Source organism: Ovis canadensis, chromosome 21 (assembly GCF_042477335.2).
Source record: "Ovis canadensis isolate MfBH-ARS-UI-01 breed Bighorn chromosome 21, ARS-UI_OviCan_v2, whole genome shotgun sequence".
Classification (NCBI taxonomy): Eukaryota; Metazoa; Chordata; class Mammalia; order Artiodactyla; family Bovidae; genus Ovis; species Ovis canadensis.
Window position 1 is genome coordinate 24888483 of NC_091265.1, and position 20975 is coordinate 24909457.

Here is a 20975-nt window from a genome sequence, read left to right on the forward strand (position 1 = left end):
CCTGCTAAACATCTACCAGCATGGCAGCATCCAGCCTCCACTTTCACTGAGTGACACCGGAAAGAACAGTCAATGCCCAGGGACCTACCACTGTCTGCCCTCCTGCTGCCGGCTCAGCCTGAGGGTCTCCACTACCCACCGTGAGCCGGCCCTACGTGCCACCCCTCAGTGACAGGCCAGGGGGGGCGCCTGGGATCCTGGAAGAGTGACTAGCAGAGACATCACATCACCCCCTGCCTAGGTCTAATTCTTCCAACACCTCCTTCCTGGGTGCTGGTGCTCAGCCAAGAATACCCTGAGGAAACATCCCTGTTCTGTAATCTGTGGCCTCATACCGAGAAGCTCCCATGATCAGAAGAGGGGCTGAAGAGTGAAGCTGGAGTCTGAACACCAGGGAGCCTTTCACCTATCTTTTCTACATCCTGTCCCACAACTTCCTCTGTATCCCAACTGCACCTTCTTTATGCTCAATGTGACAGAAAAGAAAAACAGTAGAGAAAATCAGTGAAACCAAAACAGGTTGACAAGATCAACTAAAATGACCAACCTTAGCTATACTGATGGAAACAAAAAGAAGATAATTACATTTCCTGTGTTCCAAGTACAGGGATCATCTTGCTGGCACTGAACACATGCGCTTTCAGGCCTGTGCCCTTACACATGCTTGGTCTCTGCCTGCAAAGTCCTTCCCTCTGCTTCTCTGCCCTTTGTTACATTTCAGTTCAACCAGCTTTCTGCCTGGAGACATCATTCATCATTGGAGGGCAAATAAACATTTGACTCCAGGAAGTCTTCTTGCTAAGTCACTTCAGTCATGTCCGACTCTGTGCCACCCCATAGACGGCAGCCCACCAAGCTCCCCGTCCCTGGGATTCTCCAGGCAAGAACACTGGAGTGGGTTGCCATTTCCTTCTCCAATGCATGAAAGCGAAAGGTGAAAGTGAAGTCGCTCAGTCATGTCTGACTTAGCGACCCCGTGGACTGCAGCCTACCAGGCTACTCCATCCATGGGATTTTCCAGGCAAGAGTACTGGAGTGGGGTGCCATTGTCTTCTTGGATAGAGTTAATAACTAAATTAGAAATAAACAACAGTAAAAAAGAAAATGGGAAGTTTCCAACTCTTTGGAAATTAAACAGTATATTTCTAAGTAAGTCATGGTAAAAAGAAATCACAAGATAAATTATGTATGTTGAATTAAATAAAGAAAAATAAAAATTAATGAGTTATAGCTAAAAATCAGAGAAGGCAATGGCACCCCACTCCAGTATGCTTGCCTGGAAAATCCCATGGACAGAGGCACCTGGTAGGCTGAAGTCCATGGGGTCGCTAAGAGTCAGACACAACTGAGCGACTTTCCTTTCACTTTTCACTTTCATACACTGGAGAAGGAAATGGCAACCTACTCCAGCGTTCTTGCCTGGAGAATCCCAGGGACGGGGGAACCTGGTGGGCTGCTGTCTATGGGGTTGCACAGAGTCGGACGACTAAAGTGACTTAGCAACAGCAGCAGCTAAAAATAGTGCCTAGAGGGAAATTTTAGAGCTTTAAATGCCAATATGGGGCGGGGGGGGGGGGGGGGGGGGAGAAAGTCCTAAAATAATAACAAAGTTTCTCCTTAAGAAACTACAACAGGAAAAGCAAACAGAATTCAAAGCAAGCAAAGATTAGAGTAGAAATCAATAGACCTATAAAAAAAATCAAAGAATTGAATTAGTAATTCAAAATCTTACCACCAAGAAAAGCCCAGGCCAAGAATTCTTCATGGGTGAATTTTATCAAATATTTAAAGTATAAATAATACCAATCCTTCACAAACTTTTTCAGAAAATGGAGACTGGAATACTTCCAAAATCATTCCATAATACTGGTACTACCCTGATGTCAAAACCAGATAAAAAGCAACACACAAAAACTGCAGACCAATATCCCTCATGAATATAGATGCAAAATTCTAAACAAAATATTAGCAAGCCAAATGTATCAATATAAAAGAATTAAATACAACAAACAAGTGGAATTTATCTCAGGAATGCAAAGTTGTTTTAACATTTAAAAACTGATCAATATAGTACATGATCTTACTAGAATGAAGGACACAAACCACCAGATCATGTCAATGGATGTGGAAAAAAGCATTTTAAAATACCCAACACCTGTTTTATGATAAAACTTTCAACAAACTAAGAATAGAAGAGAATATCCTCAACCTAATGAAGAACCAACAGCTAACATCATACTTAAAGGTGAAAGAATGAATACTTTCTCCCTAAGATCTGGAACCACTTCTGGTCAACATGGAGGGTCTAGCCAATTCAATTAAAAAAAAAAAAAGTAAAGGCATTCAGATTGGGGGGAAAAAAGAATAAAACTGCTTTTATTTACAGATGGCATATTCTTGTAAGCAGAAAATGCCAAAGAACAGAACAGCACTTGCTTTGCTTTCTCCCTCCCTTCCTCATTCCCTCTCTCTCTCTCCTAACAGATGAGTTTAGGAAGCTCGTAGAAAGCAAAGTCAATGTACAAAAATCAACTATATTTCCACAGACTAGCAGTGAACACTAGCAATAAAATTAAGAAAACAGTGCATTCACAATACCATCACAAGAAAAAAAATGTAATTTAAGAGGTACAAATCTTGCACAATGAAAGCTATAAAACATTGAAGATAGAAACTAAACTTACGGGAAATTTTCCATGTACATGTTTAAGATTCAATATCATCAAGGTTGCAGTTCTCTCCAAATTATTTATAAATTCAACACTATACCTATCAAAATCCCTACAGGCTATTTTTTGTATAAATTGACACATTGATCCTAAAATTTATATGCAAATGCAAAGGACTTAGAATAGTAAAAACTTCTGAAAAAGGATGATGTACATGATCCAATTTCAGAACTTTCCATAAAGCTACCATAATCAAGACTGTGTAATCATATAGATCAATGAAACAATGTTGAGAATTCAGAAATGAGTCCTTCATTTATGATAAGTTGATTTTTCAGTTACCAAAGTAACTGAGTGGAGGAAAGGATGGTCTTTTGAAGAGATGATGCTGGGGACAATTAGATATCCACATGTAAATATATATATACACACATAGAGAAAGAGATATTTATTTCACACCATATACAAAAATTAACTCAAAATGGACCACAGATCTAAATGTAAGAGCTAAAATCTGTACAATTTCTAGAAGGAAACATAGCCAAAAAGTCTCTGTGACTGATTGAAGAGATTCTTAGATACAATTTAAAAGCATGATCCATAAAAGAGAAAATAGATAAATTGTACCTCATTAAATTTTTTAACTTCTGTACTTTGAAACAAACCATTAAGGGAAAGAAAATGACAGGTAACAGATTGGGAGATAGTATTAGCAAATTATATGTCTGATAAAGGCATTGGAGTCAGAATATATAAGGAACTTCTACAACTCAGTAAGATGACAAGACCCAACTGAAAAAAATGGGTAAAATATTTGAGTTGATATATTACAAATGGCTAACATGTACATGAAAAGATGTTTAACATTAGTTTTATTAAAATTAAAACTACAATGAGATACCACTTCCCACTCACCAGAATGGCTATAATAAAAAAAAGAGAGAGAAACAGTCTAAGTGTTGGGGAAAATTAGAACCTCTTCTAGCAGGGCTTTGTCTCCTAAGCACTACGAAGTTGGGGGAAATTTCCCTCCATCTTTTAAAAACCTTCATTCTAACTCCCCAGCCTCTCATACTTGGTCCCAGAACTCAGCAAGTGTCCTTCAGTATAGTGGCTGTACCTGTGGATGCTGTGGCGGTACCACCCAGATCCCTCGCATGGTCTAAAACACGCATTCATGGCCAGCCGCCAACAGTATTATCAGCTGCAGGCTCACAGCGCTGCCCTGGGAGCTGCACTTGACTGAAAGATGATGCTTCATTCAAGGTTACACCCTCATCCCCAGGGACAGCCTGCATCTAATGACTGGAGTCCAAAGGTCCAAGCCCCTTGCCACAATTGTGGACATCCCTAAATGGCCATCCCAGCTTCACAGCTCCCTGGGAGATTGGCTAATGCTACTGTTGCATCTGTATGTATCACCATTCGGCTTCTGCAGCATGCTGGTTCTCTTGCTCTGTCACAGTGTTGTTGAGATGATGCTCCAGTAAGCCTCCAAGTGCAAACCTCTACCTGTTTCCTGAGAAACTTGACCTGCAACATGAAACTGCCCAAACCTCTCAATTTTCCAATCTGTTGCACCAGCCCCAAAGTGACAAGAGAAGCCTCACTGGGTTTCTTTTTCCCTCAGTAGAGACCCTGCTGCAAGAACCAAGCCTGATCCTTAGTCCATGTCCCAGCAAATATGTCCTAGTAAATGCCCCCGGCAAACAAAACGGCCACTCACCTCAGGAGAACTCCTTCCTGTTCAGAATTCCTGTTCACCTAGTCCATGCTGCTCTCACAGCTCTCATACATCTTTAAACATATGATTCTTGAAACCTACCCATATTTTTATGGATGTTGCAGAGAGGGTGTTGGGCTGCCATGACCTACTACATCCTGTCTAGAAGTGGAAGTTTCTAGACACAGATTTTCAAAATTCCAATGTTACTTTTTTCTCTAATTTAATTGTAGTCAGAAAACTTGTGTTACTCAAATGTTTTAGAATTTTGCTGAAACTATATAGGATCTTATATACAGTCAAATTTAATATTTCATATACTCTTAGAAAAATATGGATGCTCACTGTTGGATGAAATGTCCTTATGTTCATGGGATCAAACTTATTGTTTTGTTCAAATCTATATCTTTACTAATTTTTCTCTAGTTGATCTGTTTCTGAAAGAAAAATAATAAAATTTCCTATCATTCTGGTAAACTTGTCCATTTTCCTTGTGGTTCTTTCCATGTTTGCTTTGTAGACTTCTGAACCATGTTATTTGATACATAGAATTTAGAATTGTTGTAACTTTCTGTTGAAGTGAACTTTTGAAATTTTAAGTAATGATTTTATCTCTAGTCATGCCTTTACTTCTACTTTTACTAAAAATAACACAGCTATACCATCTTGCTTAGTTTGTCTCGCTCTCCTAGAATTCATTATTTAGATGTTTAAGCTTTTGTACTAGCTGATGAAAGGTAAATACTAACAAATTATTTCTCCCACAGAACTACATTTCCACACACTATGAATCCATGGTTGAACTAACCTTGATACATACCACTGTTTTATGAATTCCATAATAAAACAAAGTATCAAGTATCTATTAAGTTACAACGGTTCAAAATCATAAAATGTTAGATGTCTGATCAGTTTGGTAGTAGACACTCTCTTCTATTTTGGTTGAAAAGACAGGAAAAAATACTACACTTAAAAATAGTTAATAACTTCCAATAGGTGTGTTGAAGAACTACAAGACATTCAAAAATTTTATAATTAAGAAATGTTTTAGCTACAAAGTATCTTTCCCTTTTTAAAGTTTACTAAATAAAAGGAACTATTCTATACATCCTGCACAAGATTAAGGCAAAATGGAATTTCTAGCACAAATTTTCCATAGCCTCTTCCCATTCTGTCTTCAGGCCCTCCCCTTCAAAACTGCATCCCAAATGTAAACAGATTGACTCTAAAGCTTTTTTTGTCTAAAAATATTACAAACACACACGTGTTTCTGTATGATGTATATTTTACATGAACTTTCAGAGATGTGATTTTTTTTCAAACTGGAGCCTTTCACAACAGCACAAAATGAGATTTATAAAAAAACAGTAATCACCGTAAGTCCTAGTAAGAATTCAACAGAATCAATTGTCACACAAACCTGATGTACACAGGTACACGTGTCGGGTGGTAAACACAGGAGCAGATAAATAACCATAAAGGTCTTACTTGCAATATTTGAGATGACTAGAGGAATAAACCTCATATGGTTTACAGTGCTGTTCTTAATTCTTTGGGTTTTTAGTCTACATGATACTAAAAATATCCCAGTATTGTGCTGAGGAGTATTTTGGTACCTAATCTCTGTTTCTTATATATTATTTCTGGCATGGGAATAGTAGTAAGCTAAAGAGGCTACAATTTTGTCACGCTTGTGTCATTTCAGTATTCCTATGGGAGGCTTCATTAGACTTGTCCTTCATTAAGCCTATGCTAATATATATGATAAATTAAGTCTTGTCTCAAGTTCCGTGTCCAAGGCAACAGCATGAGGCAGGCAAGTTTTATTGAATGCAACAGTTGTTTCTATGGCCACTGGAGTCTTTGAAGCGCAGCCGCATTTTAGAATGATATTTCTCCAAATATAAAAGTTGCTTGCTGTTAAAAGCTCCACGCCGCTTTTGTCTTATAAACTGGACCGCCTCTTCATTTTTCATTCCACCTTCCATTAATGCCAGGGCGACAAGCACTGGAGTTCTCCCAAGACCTGCAACACAGTGAACAGCAATGCAACAACCAGGTTCTTCCCGAAATTTAATGTTTAAAAGACGTAACCAGTCATCCACGATCTGGTTAGAGGGTGAGGAACCATCATCAAAGGGCCAATCCAAAACCTGGATGCCTTCTTTCTCCACCAGAGCAGTGTCATAAGTTGCTTCACACACTCTTACTATTGTCGTAACTCCGTACTTCTTAAGGTCCTCTATGAATTTGCTTAAGGTTGCACTGGTTGGATTGTGTGTAATAAGAAATCTCATGTTCCTGTATGTGACTTCCACAGGAGCTGGGCGGTTCAGTGGAGCCATGTTAATTTAGTTTAAAAAAAAAAAACCGATACGGTTACGGGAAAAAAAATTAAATTTCTGAACGCAGAAATGATGTAAAGAAACTGAAGTCTACTCCAATATGCCCCACTCGAAATTCTCAATGCTTTAGATACGAAATTCAGAGTAATGAGAAAATGAAACGAACCTCCTAACACGAACCCATCCTTCAGTTCAGTAAGACTGAGTCAATGGAAAGGAAGAGCACCGAGGTTTACCCCATCCGGGTCGGAATTCTTGTAAAAGGCTCCGATGGTTTCAAGAACACACGTCTGTGTCCAGGGTGACGCTCCTACGCGGGCTTCTGGGTGGAGCAGTGATGAATTTTTACAGTTCACTTCTCCTCATGAAGGTCGTGCTGTGCCTGGCAGTAGTCTCCGGGGACCTTCAGAAACTCCATAAATGCGTGACCAACACCACCACAGGAAGGACTTAGTTTACTCATTAAAGACTGTGGCCTAACCATACAGCCGGTCCCGCAGCACAGGCGGCGGTGGCGTCGGCTGAAGAGGAGAGAGCAATGGCGCTCGTCGCGGAGAGAACGGCGGCACGACTCCGACCTCCACCGAGCGTTCGCGTCAAGAGAGCCAATAGGCGCTCCCCGAGGCGCGCCTGCGTCACAAACCCTTCCTTTTATAGGTAGCGTGACGTACGCTCTTCCTCACCAACCGCGGAAAGGCGGGCCGAGAAATAGAGCGCGACAGTGTGGGGCCCGCCCCCCGGCAACATCACCGCGGCCGCCGGGGAGAGCGAGCCGGTTGGTGTAGGGAGACGGGCTGGACGTTAAGCCTCCTCGCTTCCCCGCCTCCCGCCGCGGAGGAAAGGGGCTGAGGAGGGACTTGGGGGCGGGAATGGACCGGGTCAAAACCTGCGAGAGGCTGAAGCAAGTCGGAGGCGAACCGAGATAGGTGGGAAAGGAAAGGTAGTGGAAGAACCCCTTAGCAGCAGCTAAGCTCTGCTGTAGCTTCCTCCGACGGCTTCATGTTTTAGCCATGACATATTGCTATGCCTTTTTTAGATTCGGTCTGACAAACTTTGTCTTTAAAGAACTTGTCTATTTACATTATTTTTAGACATTATTTTGTTTTACGTTACATGTTGTTATTGCTGTCTCTGCATCTGTTTTTCTCATTTTGTGCTATTTTACATACTTGTGTATTTCTTATCTTTTGATTTCTTTTGGAGTAAGATTTTTCTTCCCCTAAGTTCATATTGTCTTTCCACTGTTTTGAAAATGTGTAATTGTGGTTTAAAGTTCTTAGCAGTTACTACTTTAAGTCATACAAACATACTCTTTCAGTCTTGTCCGAATCTTTGTCACCCCATGGACTGTAGCCCATCAGGCTCCTCTGTCTGATATTTCCCAGGCAAGAATACTGGAGTGGGCTGCCATTTCCTACTCCAGGGAATCTTCCAGGGTTGAAAGGCATGGAACCAGCCTCTCTGTGTCTCCTGCATTGACAGGCCGATTCTTTACCACTGTGCCACCTGGGAAGCCCAGCAGTTATTATTGAGCCCAGCTCAACACATTTTAATTAATGCTGTCAAGCAGTTTTTAAGCCCCACATATAACATTCTTTATAAAAATCAGGGTTTGTTTAAATTTGCCCAATATGTCAGCAGTTTATTTGCTCACTATTTCTTGCATCTCAACTCTTCTAAGAGTATTCTTCCTTATCTAACAGCATTTTGGGGCAGTTCCTTTAGTTCCTATTGTATGACTGACTTTGGTAAATATTTTATATAATCTAAAAATATGCATTTTCTCATTGTTGTAAAATATTTTTTATTGTTGGTAGACATGTGTTTTTTTAAATAAACTTTTTTTGTATAATTCTTTTACTTTGCTTTCATTTCTGATAGTTTCACTGAGTACACAATTCTACATTGATATTTTCTCAGACCTTTGAAGATATTCCTTGTTTTCAGTTTAACTTTCTAATAGTTTTAGAATTTTCTAAAATGTATAGGCTTTCTTTACTGGCCTATACTGGGCCCATTTCTTCTTTCCTCTTCCTTCATTCTTTGCTCTTTCTTCCATCCTTCACTTTAATAACTGAGTCCACTACATGGAGGGGAGCAAGGTAGTTGTCTGTGAGGGAGATGAGAGATGGAGAACACAGAAGATATTGGAGTCTGGGGAAACGGATGAGGACAACATTCAAGGAAAGGTGGGCTGGCAGTTGGAACCTAGTGTGAATTGTCAGAGCTCAAGCAGGGTACAGAAGACATGTACAAAGGAGGAAAGCAGTGGTGATCGGAGATTACATAAGGGTTTATCCAGTAAGATTACATAAGAGCTTATTTAGTAATACATTGAGAATAATGGGAATTAGGCTTCTCCCTGCTCTGATAGGAGTTACAAATATGGAAAGGAAAAAAGTATAACTAGTTGTAGGATTTGGGGTTGGCATTGTTTTCATCACTGTAAACTCGTAATTTCAATATATATAAAAATATAGATAGGTGTGTGTGTGTGTGTGTGTGTGTGTGTGTGTGAATTCCTCAGTTTCATCTTCAGAGAGCAGAGAGGGCCTAAATCAATGACAACCCAATAGCAATGAGAACAACTAGCACTCAGATCATGGTTTCCTAATACCAATCTCCATTAAAAAGTCCCCTAGGGGAAATGGCTAATTCCAAAGGTAGGGCAGCAAAAATATGACTAGCCTAGAACATTTATTATGACAAAGTTATGGAAGTGTTCAAAAAACGATGGGCGTATGACGAAAGGACATAGACCAAAAAGAACGCAGACCAAAGGAGACTAAAAATAACCTGACGACCAAGTGATATATGCTATACTAGATGGAATCTTGGAACAGCAAAAGAACATTTTATGCATATCAGGGTAAAACAAGGGATATCTGAATAGAGTGTGAACTTTAATTAATGGTAAAGTACCAATGTTGATTCCTTAGTTATAACAAATATGTCATAGAAACAGATGTTAACAGTGGGGGAAACTGAGGAGTGTACAAGGAATTCTCTAAAACTGTTCTAATTTTTTAAAACTACAAAAAACACAGAAGCCAGCTTAAAGATCTCCCACTGATTATGATTTTTATGTCAATAATAGTACTGAATTATTAGTCATTGAATAAAGAAAACCTTAAGTCTATATGGATATAAATAGGGAGAAGAAAACACTGTGCCTTAGGCTTTCTTTGCCAACTAATAAATGTAGCAGCAATAGTGGAATTAGAAAAATCTATATTTAGCAACCATCATCACAATTATGCATTTAGCAAAGAAACATCAATACATGCTAAACCTAGTGAGTGAAATTTGATGAGGAATGGATATTTACTTTCAAAAGTACCTACCATAAAATATCAATTAGTTATGAAAGAAAACAAATTGATAGTGGTAAACCCAGCAGGTCACAATCAAATGATCAGAGTTAACATGACCAGTAATGAGAAAGACTGAGTGAGTACCACCTAACAGAATGGTGTGCAAGGAACATAGCAGCACTTCTGTGATATTCCTGAGAAACAAAATACATTACTTGAATTTTATCATGAGGAAACGTCATACATCCAGGTGGAAGGACTGAAATCTTCAAAAGTGTCAGCCATGAAAGCCAAGTGAAGGCTGAGGACTGTTCAGGTAGAAGGAGATTAGGAAAATAATGTCAACTACATATGTCAACATGATCACAGATTGCACTCTTTTGCTTAAAAGGACATTACTGCCTGCCAATGCAGGGGACATGGGTTCAATCCCTGCTTCAGGAAGATCCCACAGGCCTTGAGGCAACAAAGCCGGTGAGCCACAGCTACTGAGCCTGCATGTCACAACTCCTGAAACCCATATGCCTAGATCCCATGCTCCACAACAAGTGACACCACCTGCCACCACAATGAGAAGCCTGTATACAGCAACGGGGAGTACGCTTACACAGCAACGAAGACCCAGCACAGCCAAAAGTATAAATAATTTTTTTTTAATTTTAAAGGATATTATTGGAACAACTGGCAAAGTTTTCATTGCGTTTTGGATTATATAGTAATAATAGATGTTGATTTTCTGATTTTGATGGCTATATTGTGGTTTTATGCGAGACTATCCTTATTAGGCATTATGCTCTAAAGTATTTAGAAGTGATAAGGAATTTGTCATCAACTTACCCTTATTTAGTTCTGGGGGCGGGGGGTGGGATATTTTTACCATTCTTGAATCCTTGTAAGCTTGAAATTATTTGAAAAATTTTAAATTATCTCTAGAATTAATTTAAAAGGCCCAAGTCATAGGTAACCCACCAGCTGATGCTTGCTTCTCTGAATCCTTGCTCCCACTTTGTGTCTGCCTCTAGAGATTTTTTTGCAGCTTTATATTTTTTAAAGATTTTTAAAATATTGGGGGAGGGTGGAATGAATTGGGAGATTATGATTGACATACACACTACCATATGTAAAATAGATAGCTAGTGGAAACCTGTGATATAGCACAGGTGCTCAACTCTGCTCTTTGATGACCTAGAGGGGTAGGGTGGGGGAGGGAGAGGTATATGTATAAATATAGCTGATTCACTTTGCTGTACAACAGAAATTAACACATTGTACAGCAATTATATTCCAAAAATAAAAATATCATAGCTGGCATTGTTAGGTATTTCGTAGCTTCTTCCAGCCATAATTTTAGGATATGGCAGACTGGCAGTTGTCCAACAGGATCTATTTCCCCCATATTTAGTACTAGCATTTCCTGAGTATTTCACTACACACGTGGCCACCAAGCTAGAGACTTCAGTCTCCAAGATCCCTTGCAGCATGGTGCGGCCATGTGATTAAATTTTGGCCAATGGGACATGGACAGAAATAATGGTACCACTTCCAGGTTATACTTCTTAAAAAAAAAAAAAAAAGCACACTGGCTACCCTGCCTTTTTCTTCCAACTTGCTAGTTAGGAGATTATACCAGGAACAGTTGCCTTGACCCAGTGGTGGAAACCACAGGAGAATCTGGTAGAACCACCTTACATCTTGGACTATGTGCTCCTAGACTGTTTCTTGAAAAAATGGTTAAGCTACTTATTGTGGTTAAGCTACTGGTATTTAATCTTTGTTAAGGTACTATCCTAACTAATAGAATTTAAATGAAAGGACTGACATACCACCTGATTTGGGGGAAAGGTGAAAGGAAAAATAGAGACTCAGACCCAAAAAGAACACTTCCGCTGCTGGCCAAGATAGAGTAAGCACACCACAGTGTTTCTCTTCAACTGATTGTAACTGAACAGAATATAGAAAGCAAGTAGGACTCTAAAAAGCAAACAATAGCAGGGGGATTATGTATTTACTGGTGAATTTATTCCTCTTCTGGTTTGCCCTGAGGACAATCTAAGATCCAGAATGACACACAGAGCATAAACTCAAGAGAAATCCCCTCTTCTGGCAAGAGAAACAGGAAAAGGGTTTCCTGTGAACTAGAGTGTAAAGGGAACGCCCTTTTTGTCCTTCTCCCCCTCCGTGGCATGTGCCGAGCCCAGCTGCAGTCATGAACTGGAGAGTGACAGCAGTGATGGCGGTGGCGTTCCAAGTACCTGAGATGCTAAGATAGCCTGTCTTCCTGGCCAGGGGAAGCAGGAAAAGGCACCCCACGGTCAGAAGAGTGTGGGATGAATCTCTGTTGTTTGTTTCTGTCTTGTCCCTTACTGCTCCTCTTCTGGTTTGCCCTGGTTTGCTAAAGCTCCAAGAAAAACTCTGGCTTTATAGACAGAGGACTAGAAATAAGACACTGGAGAACATTACAGAAATTCCAGAGAGGAGAAAGCGGGAGAAAGAAATCCCTTAATTCTGTGTGTGAATTGACACAAGTCTCAGGATTACTCCCAAGCCGCACATGTGAAAAATAGACCCAAAGAAACACAGGCTTTGAGAATAACGGAAGAGCCAGGCAGAGCCCTTGCAGTCAGGACTGACTGACAGGCAAAGCTTTTGGAAGAGATGAGGCCGACTCTTCTACCCACAGGTGAGATAGAACTCGCACTCTGAATATCAAGATTTTGCTTGCTCAAAAAAAAGTCAATATCCTACAATGGATCTTAACAAGGTAGCCACTTTCTTAAAGTTCCTCAGGAGAAGGCAGTCTGGTTACCAGACAGGACCTAAACATTTCTCAGTCTCCTGGTCGAATACCATTATAATACAATCTCAACCACTAATGAATTCCAGCCAACTACGAAGACTGGTTCCAAATAGGAAAAGGAGTACGTCAAGGCTGTATATTGTCACCCTGCTTATTTAACTTATATGCAGAGTATATCATGAGAAACGCTGGACTGGAAGAAACACAAGCTGGAATCAAGATTGCCAGGAGAAATATCAATCACCTCAGATATGCAGATGACACCACCCTTATGGCAGAAAGTGAAGAGGAGCTAAAAAGCCTCTTGATGAAAGTGAAAGAGGAGAGTGAAAAAGTTGGCTTAAAGCTCAAACATTCAGAAAATGAAGATCATGGCATCCAGTCCCATCACTTCATGGGAAATGGATGGGGAAACAGTGGAAACAGTGTCAGACTTTATTTTGGGGGGCTCCAAAATCACTGCAGATGGTGACTGCAGCCATGAAATTAAAAGACGCTTACTCCTTGGAAGAAAAGTTATGACCAACCTAGATAGTATATTCAAAAGCAGAGATATAACTTTGCCGACTAAGGTCCATCTAGTCAAGGCTATGGTTTTTCCTGTGGTCATGTATGGATGTGAGAGTTGGACTGTGAAGAAGGCTGAGCACCGAAGAATTGATGCTTTTGAACTGTGGTGTTGGAGAAGACTCTTGAGAGTCCCCTGGACTACAAGGAGATCCAACCAGTCCATTCTGAAGGAGATCAGCCCTGGCATTTCTTTGGAAGGAATGATGCTAAAGCTGAAGCTCCAGTACTTTGGCCACCTCATGCAAAGAATTGACTCATTGGAAAAGACTCTGATGCTGGGAGGGATTGGGGCCAGGAGGAGAAGAGGACGACAGAGGATGAGATGGCTGGATGGCATCACAGACTCGATGGACGTGAGTCTGAATGAACTCCGGGAGATGGTGATGGACAGGGAGGCCTGGCGTGCTGTGATTCATGAGGTCGCAAAGAGTTGGACACGACTGAGCGACTGAACTGAACTGACAAAGCACTATGAGAGGGAAGAATTCAATTAAAACTATGTTTATCAAACTGAAAATTATTAATTTACACTAGCAGACTGTCAAATCACCTCTGTTCAATCTAATCAGAAATGTTTAATGAAATAAAATAGAAATCATCAGAATCCATTGCAGATAGGTAGGGTAAGTAGAGCCCTGTAAAACTTTTGTCTCATTACATGTGTGCACAAGTTCTGTGTTTCAATATGAAGTGTATTTCTTTTACTGAATCTTACTCAAAACATTTTGAAAACTACTGGAGTGCTTTCTAACAGCCATTCCAATTTCATTGCACTATTTTTATGTAGGGTCAAAGAGGAAGGCAAAAATGGGCATAGTTCCCTAGAACTGACAGGGCATTTTCAAAAGCAAAGTCCTTCACTTTGCTCACTTTTGATAGTTTGAGTTTGTAATAACATTGAAGGAAAGCTGTTTATAGAGTAAGAGTTCTTAACCTGTGGTCCAAGTGTTCTAAAGTCAAAGTGAAGTCGCTCAGTCGTGTCTGACTCTTTGCGACCCCATGGACTGTAGCCCACCAGGCTCCTCCGTCCATGGGATTCTCCAAGCAAGAGTACTGGAGTAGGGTGCCATTTCCTTCTCCAGGTGTTCTAGGATACCCCTAATCACATGCAACATGTTGTATATGAAGATGTGCATATTTTTAGGAAATAGTCCATATTTTCCACCAGATTCTCAAAAGATTCCCAACTGTCCAAAACATTAAAAACCACTGAAATTGGAACTCCTTTGATACATTAAGCTGGTCTGGCAGTACCATAGCTCCAGAAATGACAGAACTTGAAGACAGTAATTCAAATTGATTTAGAAAAGACATTCTCATTGAGTCTGGCCTAATAGCAGGATTAAACTAAAACAATATTAGCAGTTAAGGTCAGTGAACAAGGTCCCAAATTAGGAAAACTTGCTCCAAAAAAAAAAAAAGACTGTGCCTCCTTTTTTTGTATGAAATCAGCTGTTTTAATTCAGGACTATAATAAAATTTGATTCTTAGAGACACAGAGACAGAGAATGGACTTGTGGGCACAGTAAGGGAAGGAGAGGGTAGGAAGAATTGAGAGAGGAATATTGAAATAGACACACTACCATGTGTGAAACAGCTAGTGGGAAGCTGCTGTATGACACAGGGAGCCCAGCCTAGTGCTCTGTGATGACCTAGAGGGGTGACCTGGGGGAGGGAGGCCCGAGAGGGAGGGGACTTAGTATACTTACGGCTGATTCATGTTGTTGTATGGCACAAACCAATACAACATTGTAAAGCAATTATTCTCCAAATAAAAAATTTTTAAAGTTCATGAACATCAAAAAAAATTTGATTCTTAAAATGACTGAATGATTTTTTTTTAATTAGCTTTTATAACCTAGCTCACATAACCACTTCTCCATCTCAGTCTCAACAGACAGGAGCACAGGGCCTTGACATCTGTTGCCATGCCTCCTTGTCAGTTTTTACCTAGCTATTTCCTATTTCTCCTTAAAAACTCAGCTCAGCCCTCATCCCTCTCAAAAGCTTTCCCTGACAAGCTAACCTGACTCAGGGGCCCGACCTTGCTTTTCCAAAACAAGCAATGCACAGTACTATTAGGTATCTGCTTTGTTACAGGGAGATTTTCCAAGTCACATCTCTGCACTACACTGTGAGTGCTCCCAAGGCAGGCAAGGACTGAAGAGGTCTTAATCTCCAGGTCACTAGCTTGGTGCTTGACACAGACTGAGAGTCAGTACTGCTACCCAGGGTAACACATTATAAGTTCAGGGATTTCCCTGGTGGTCCAGTGGTTAAGACACACATTCCCAATGCAGGGCGTCCAGGTTCAGTCCCTGGTCAGGGAACTAGATCCCACAGTTCACAACTAGAAGATCCTGTATGCTGCAACTAAGACCTGATGCAGTCAAAATAAATAAATACTTAAAAAAATAAATTATAAGTTCAGTTCCTACAGTAAAAATATCTATGAATTTAAATCTTTTCACCCAAACGTATTAACATTGCCTAAAGTCTTTTTTTCTTTAACAAGGGACTCTCTCTCTGTATATATATATACTCATACAACACTATTATAGGAATTTATTACTTATTAGATACAGAGAAGTACTCCAAGGGTGTGGCAGGGATGGGTTTTTCAAGCAAGTCAAGCAGTCCTGGGGACAGGCTATTGTTTCAAATATTGGGGATGATGGAACCCCCATGGAGGGATCTTCTGGGGAAATGGAAGGAAGAGTTAATACAGGATGTGGGAGGGGAGAGCTTCAGACAGTTCCAGTCACCAGAGAGCATACTTGTTTCTATAGAAAAAGATAACGTCAGCAACAAAATTTGCCCAATATCAATTTAAGTAAATACTTTCCCAATTACTCAAGGCTCAAAACGTTCCTATTTTGTATTTGGAATAGGGCAAACAATGTTCTAGATTGTTGTTTAGTCAGTTATGTCTGACTCTTTGTGACCCCATGGACTATATATCGCCAGGCTCTTCTGTCCATGGGATTTCTCAGGTAAGAACACTGGAGTGGGTTGCCATTTCCTCCTCCAGGGGATCTTCCTGGCCCAGGGATCAAACCCTTGTTTCCTGCGTTGGCAGGCAGATTCTTTACCACTGAGCCACCAGGGAAGCACAATGTTCTCAGTGTCTCCCCATGTGTTTCTTTCTAAGAAAAACATTGCAGGCAGAAAGCAGAGTGTCTAAGGGACTTTCTGCCTAGCTTTTACATATCAGAAATCCAGACATCGCTCTGCTTTGTTAATTGTTTCACCTGAAGTGGTAGGACAGGGCAGGGAGAAGAAAGCTAAAGGGTAAAGATAAGTGAAAAAAGTTTTGGTTAAGAACACATAAACCATAGGAGGTGAAAGGGAGGTTCAAGAAGGAGGAGACATACATATACCTATGGCTGATTCTTGTTGATATTTGGCAGAAACCAGCACAATATTGTAAAGCAATTACCCTTCAATTAAAAGCAAGCAAAGTTTAATTTTTTAAAAAAGAAAATATTTTTTAAAAAGAGCACATATACTTTAATTGAATATCAGTCCCTCAACACGAAGCTCTTCCTCACCCATAGCACGTACAGCTTAAGAATGGATGCCAGGTATACACGGAATCTAGAAAAATGGTACTGATGAACCTATTGCAGGGCAGGAGTAGAGATGCAGATATAGAGAACAGATACAGGGAGGGTAAGAGAGGGTGGGATGAATTGAGAGGGTAGCACTGACAAATATATACTGCGATGTATAAAGCAGACAGCTAGCGGGAACCTCTATAGGACAGGGAGCGCAGCTCGGGGTTCTGCGATTACCCCGAGGGGTGGGATGGAGCTGTGGGAGGGAGGGAGGCTCAGGAGCGAGGGGACATATACATACATATGTGTGTGTCTGAAAACACTGTGTGTTAGTAGAAACTAACACAATTGTAAAGCAATTATACTCCAATAAAAAAAGATTGGATGCAATGAGAGAAGAAAGTGGACCCTGGCAAGCCAGCCAGGCTTCCCTCACAGTATTCACTTATCCAAACAATAAACCTACAGTCAGCAGTGGTGCAGAAACGGGCAGAATGGTGGAATGGTTGGCCAGAAGCTCACCAAGGGAAAATTACCCCTGAGATCCCAACAAGTCCCAGGTGTGTCATCAACTAGAAAACTCCAGAAGCATTGTTATGACCGCCTGAGGCAAATAGCCTGACCTACCTTTGGGTGGTTCACACATTTCCAGCCTTGGGAAAATCTAGGGCTGGGGGAGGCTTGGTATGATTCACCATCACGAATTGTTCTGCACAGTCAAAACTCGTAGAAAGTATTTATTATGACACTCTTCATCATAGATGAAGAAAAATAAAGGTTTCTAAACAAAGTCACAGAGGGGGTGGTGGGTTAGATCAGCAACCCCCTCTCAACCACAGTGAAGCAGGGTTCCACTTCCCAGTCCAGGCTCTTTGGTGGCCTAGGGAGTATTGCGAGGGAGACGGGCAGGGAGAAGCCGTCTACAGGAATCTGATCGACTCCAAAAAGCACCAGAATGGCACAGTATTATTATTATTATTATTTTTCCTCTAAAGTAAAAACATGAAGTTTCACCATCACCCTTAAACAAAAGACTCCCCAGGAGACGCAGGCCCAGACTCTGGGTTTTATACGAACAACCGGGAGCCGTGCATGTACTTGTTGAGGGGCCACAGGTTGCTCTCGCCCCTGTTGGAGGTGCGCCTCTGGCACTGCTTGCAGCGCCGGTACGTCTCACATTGGTCCAGCAGGAAGAGCTTGTCGGAGGCCCTGCAGAGACGGAGGAAGAGAGGTCATTGGCCAGCGCCCCCTGAGTCCTTGCTGCGTGCCTCACCTGGAAGCTGGAGCCAGGACAGCATTCAGGAGCAGCGTTGGGTCCCTGCCCTCCAGGAGCTTCCGGTCCATCCATGATCCCCCACGCTGCCACCTGCTGGTCACCCCAGGAAGGCCATCTCCCGCGTCTCCTTCCGGGTCAATACAGGCTCTGAGCGGTTCCTTCCTGTCTGACCCCAAGTCCTCTCCACTCAGCCAACCTAAACCCTCAGAGAACACAAGACTCGCCCAGAGTCACACAGCGCCAAAGGGAAAACTCCAGAGCTTTGGTGTTTGCTGCTTGGCCCTGTGTGGGGCCTTCACCTGTCGGGCTTCCCAGGAGACACCTTTTGAGAGAAGATCAAGCCATTGAGCTGCTGGTTATCAGCAGAAACAGTGAAGACAGGGAAAACTAGATTTCAGTGAAAAGACCCAGAGGGCCAGGAGCCTCTGGAGAGTGGAGGGCAGGAAAGGAAGTGGAGACAGAGAAAGAGGACAAAAGCAGTTGAAAGCAGAGATGAAGGGATGGCAGTGGCTGCTTTTCCACTTCAGCCATTTTCCTCCATGATGCAGGACAGTCTCCATGGTGTTCTCCCCTACCCTATCAAAATTCCTGTACAGGTGGGATTCTGTAAAAAAAAAAAAAAAAAATCACTGATAATACTCAAAGGAAAAAAAAGAAGGCCTTGTCAATGGGCAGGGGAGACCTACCTGGCTTCCTTTGGGGATAGGAAGGAGTATCACAAGCTAACTGCATACAAAGTGAAAGTGAAAGTCCCTCAGTAGTATCCAACTCTTTGCGACCCCATGGATTATACAGTCCATGGAATTCTCCAGGCCAGAATACTTCAGTAAGTAGCTGTTCCCGTCTCCCGTGTATCTTCCCGACCCAGGAATTGAACCAGGGTCTTTTGCATGGCAGGTAGATTTTGTTTTACCAACTGAGCTATCAGGGAAGCCATCTGCATACACGTGAACCTTAATTTTGCTTTTACTTTGTTTTCTTTTTAACACCAACCAATTCCTCCTCCCTGTCTGCCAGCCACTTGAGTCCCTGCCCACAGCTTGGCCTACATCTGGTGAGAGGTCCATTTTGCTGTGTCCGTGGAGCAGTCAGGCCATCCTGCCACTCAAGCATATGTTGTGTCACTATCCTTTATCGCAACATTAGCCAAGCCTTCTTCCAAAATCCAACCAAAATCTCCCTCACACTAATCTTATTGCCTTTTACCTGCTTTTTCACAACATTAAGAAAATGGTTTAAAATATCCAACTTCCCTTTCTCTTCCTCTTCTCTAGGCCAAACAACCCCACTTCTTTGAAATCTGTTTTCCACATCATCCCTCATTCTTTCATTGGCACAAAATATGGGTTCTGCCCATTAGAAAGACAGGTGAGGAATGCCTTAAAATCTAAAAGGAAAAGGTTAGTTACAGATCAAGATCCACTGTAACAACTTTTTAGGATAAAACTTTGTTGATAATTAGCAATTGAATGTTACTTTGGTATTTTCAGGTTTTTGTAATGTTTGATTGTATAGACTTTGTTTCTTCAAGTTTTTAACATTCTATGAAATCATACCTTATATGTGTAAAGCATTTTCAATTTTTAAAGTATAATGTTTTTCTATCTCTTTATTTGATCCCCCAAATTCCTGTGTTAGCCAAGCCAAGCAAATGTTTAATTTCGCCACCTTAGAAATAAAAAATGAGGCAAAAAGTATTAGGTGCCTCTCCAAAGTTAGTGTTAATTCTTAAAAACATCCAGATTCCCTGACTCTAGATTGTAAATAGATAGCAGGGGAGAGTGAGCAGGAATATAATACATTTCAGGAAGGTGTTCTTGGTTGGGCATCTCACTTTTCGATTGCCAGTCTTATCCACAGCCCCTTGAGTCTGTTCTTATGAGACCATTCCATAAGCTTAACATGCGTTCAGGCAGAAACACTCTATTCCTATTTCCAGCTAATTATTTCCAAAGAGAATTTCCACCCTCCTCCCCTCTCCCCAGGCCTCCCAAACCTCCACAAAAAGAAAACAAACCTATTACACAGAGGCAAAGATCAGCACAGAGATGGCAAACATATAGCACACAACACAGCAGTTGCCGTCCCAGGTCACAGCAGTATTTCCCACTGAACCCAGAATTCTTTCCTCCTCACTAAGCTCTCTAGGCAGTCAACGCTAATAAACTGAAGTTGACACTTAAAACCTATCTGTCATCCCAGGATTAGCAGGAACTAAACAAGATGCAGAGGGGATTTGCTTTGCAAATAAAACTTCAGGTGCAATCAGGTATTACCGCTCAAAAGCCTTCTCCTCCAAGTCTCGATGCTTCTTCATGACAGCACTCCTTTCCCAGTCATCCTGTAAGCTTTGGTTGATTCTGTTCACTCGCTCAAGCTCAGCATTTCTGTCTGCCAAGTGCCTAGAGAGAACAGAACAGTCTGATTCCATTTGTGATACTGGGAAAGGCACTAGCTTTAGGAGCCCCATTCCTTTTATTCTAAGTTAAACAGAAAACTTCCTGGTTTTGTTCCCCACCCTTTGAAACAGACTAAGAGACATGAACACTGTAAAAACATGGTGAAACTCCTGCAAATAATTTATGGATCTAAGGCTTTTCATCACCAATCTGGTTTTAAAGGTAGTATTAAAACCTCCTTTCAATTAAATTCAGCTTTAAAAGCCATCTATTTCCTTTGAGGCTAATTTAGCTGATCTGAAGATTCATCTCACATGGTTTCCCA

General features: G+C 41.2%; 1 protein-coding gene and 1 pseudogene across 3 annotated transcripts in view; both read right to left on the minus strand.

The window, feature by feature from the left end:
* Positions 1-6131: 6131 nt before the first annotated feature.
* LOC138426452 (protein tyrosine phosphatase type IVA 1 pseudogene) lies at positions 6132-6737 on the minus strand (annotated as a pseudogene).
* A 10962-nt stretch (positions 6738-17699) lies between these two features.
* CCDC81 (coiled-coil domain containing 81) overlaps positions 17700-20975 on the minus strand; it is a 48818-nt gene continuing 45542 nt past the window's right edge. For all 3 annotated transcript variants that reach the window (XM_069564840.1, XM_069564839.1, XM_069564841.1), the window contains 2 exons: positions 20528-20653; positions 17700-18184 (listed from right to left, as the gene is read on the minus strand). In XM_069564840.1, coding sequence (XP_069420941.1) covers positions 18043-18184; positions 20528-20653 — 268 coding nt within the window. In that variant the 3' untranslated portion in view covers positions 17700-18042. The remainder of the gene's footprint in view (positions 18185-20527; positions 20654-20975) is intronic.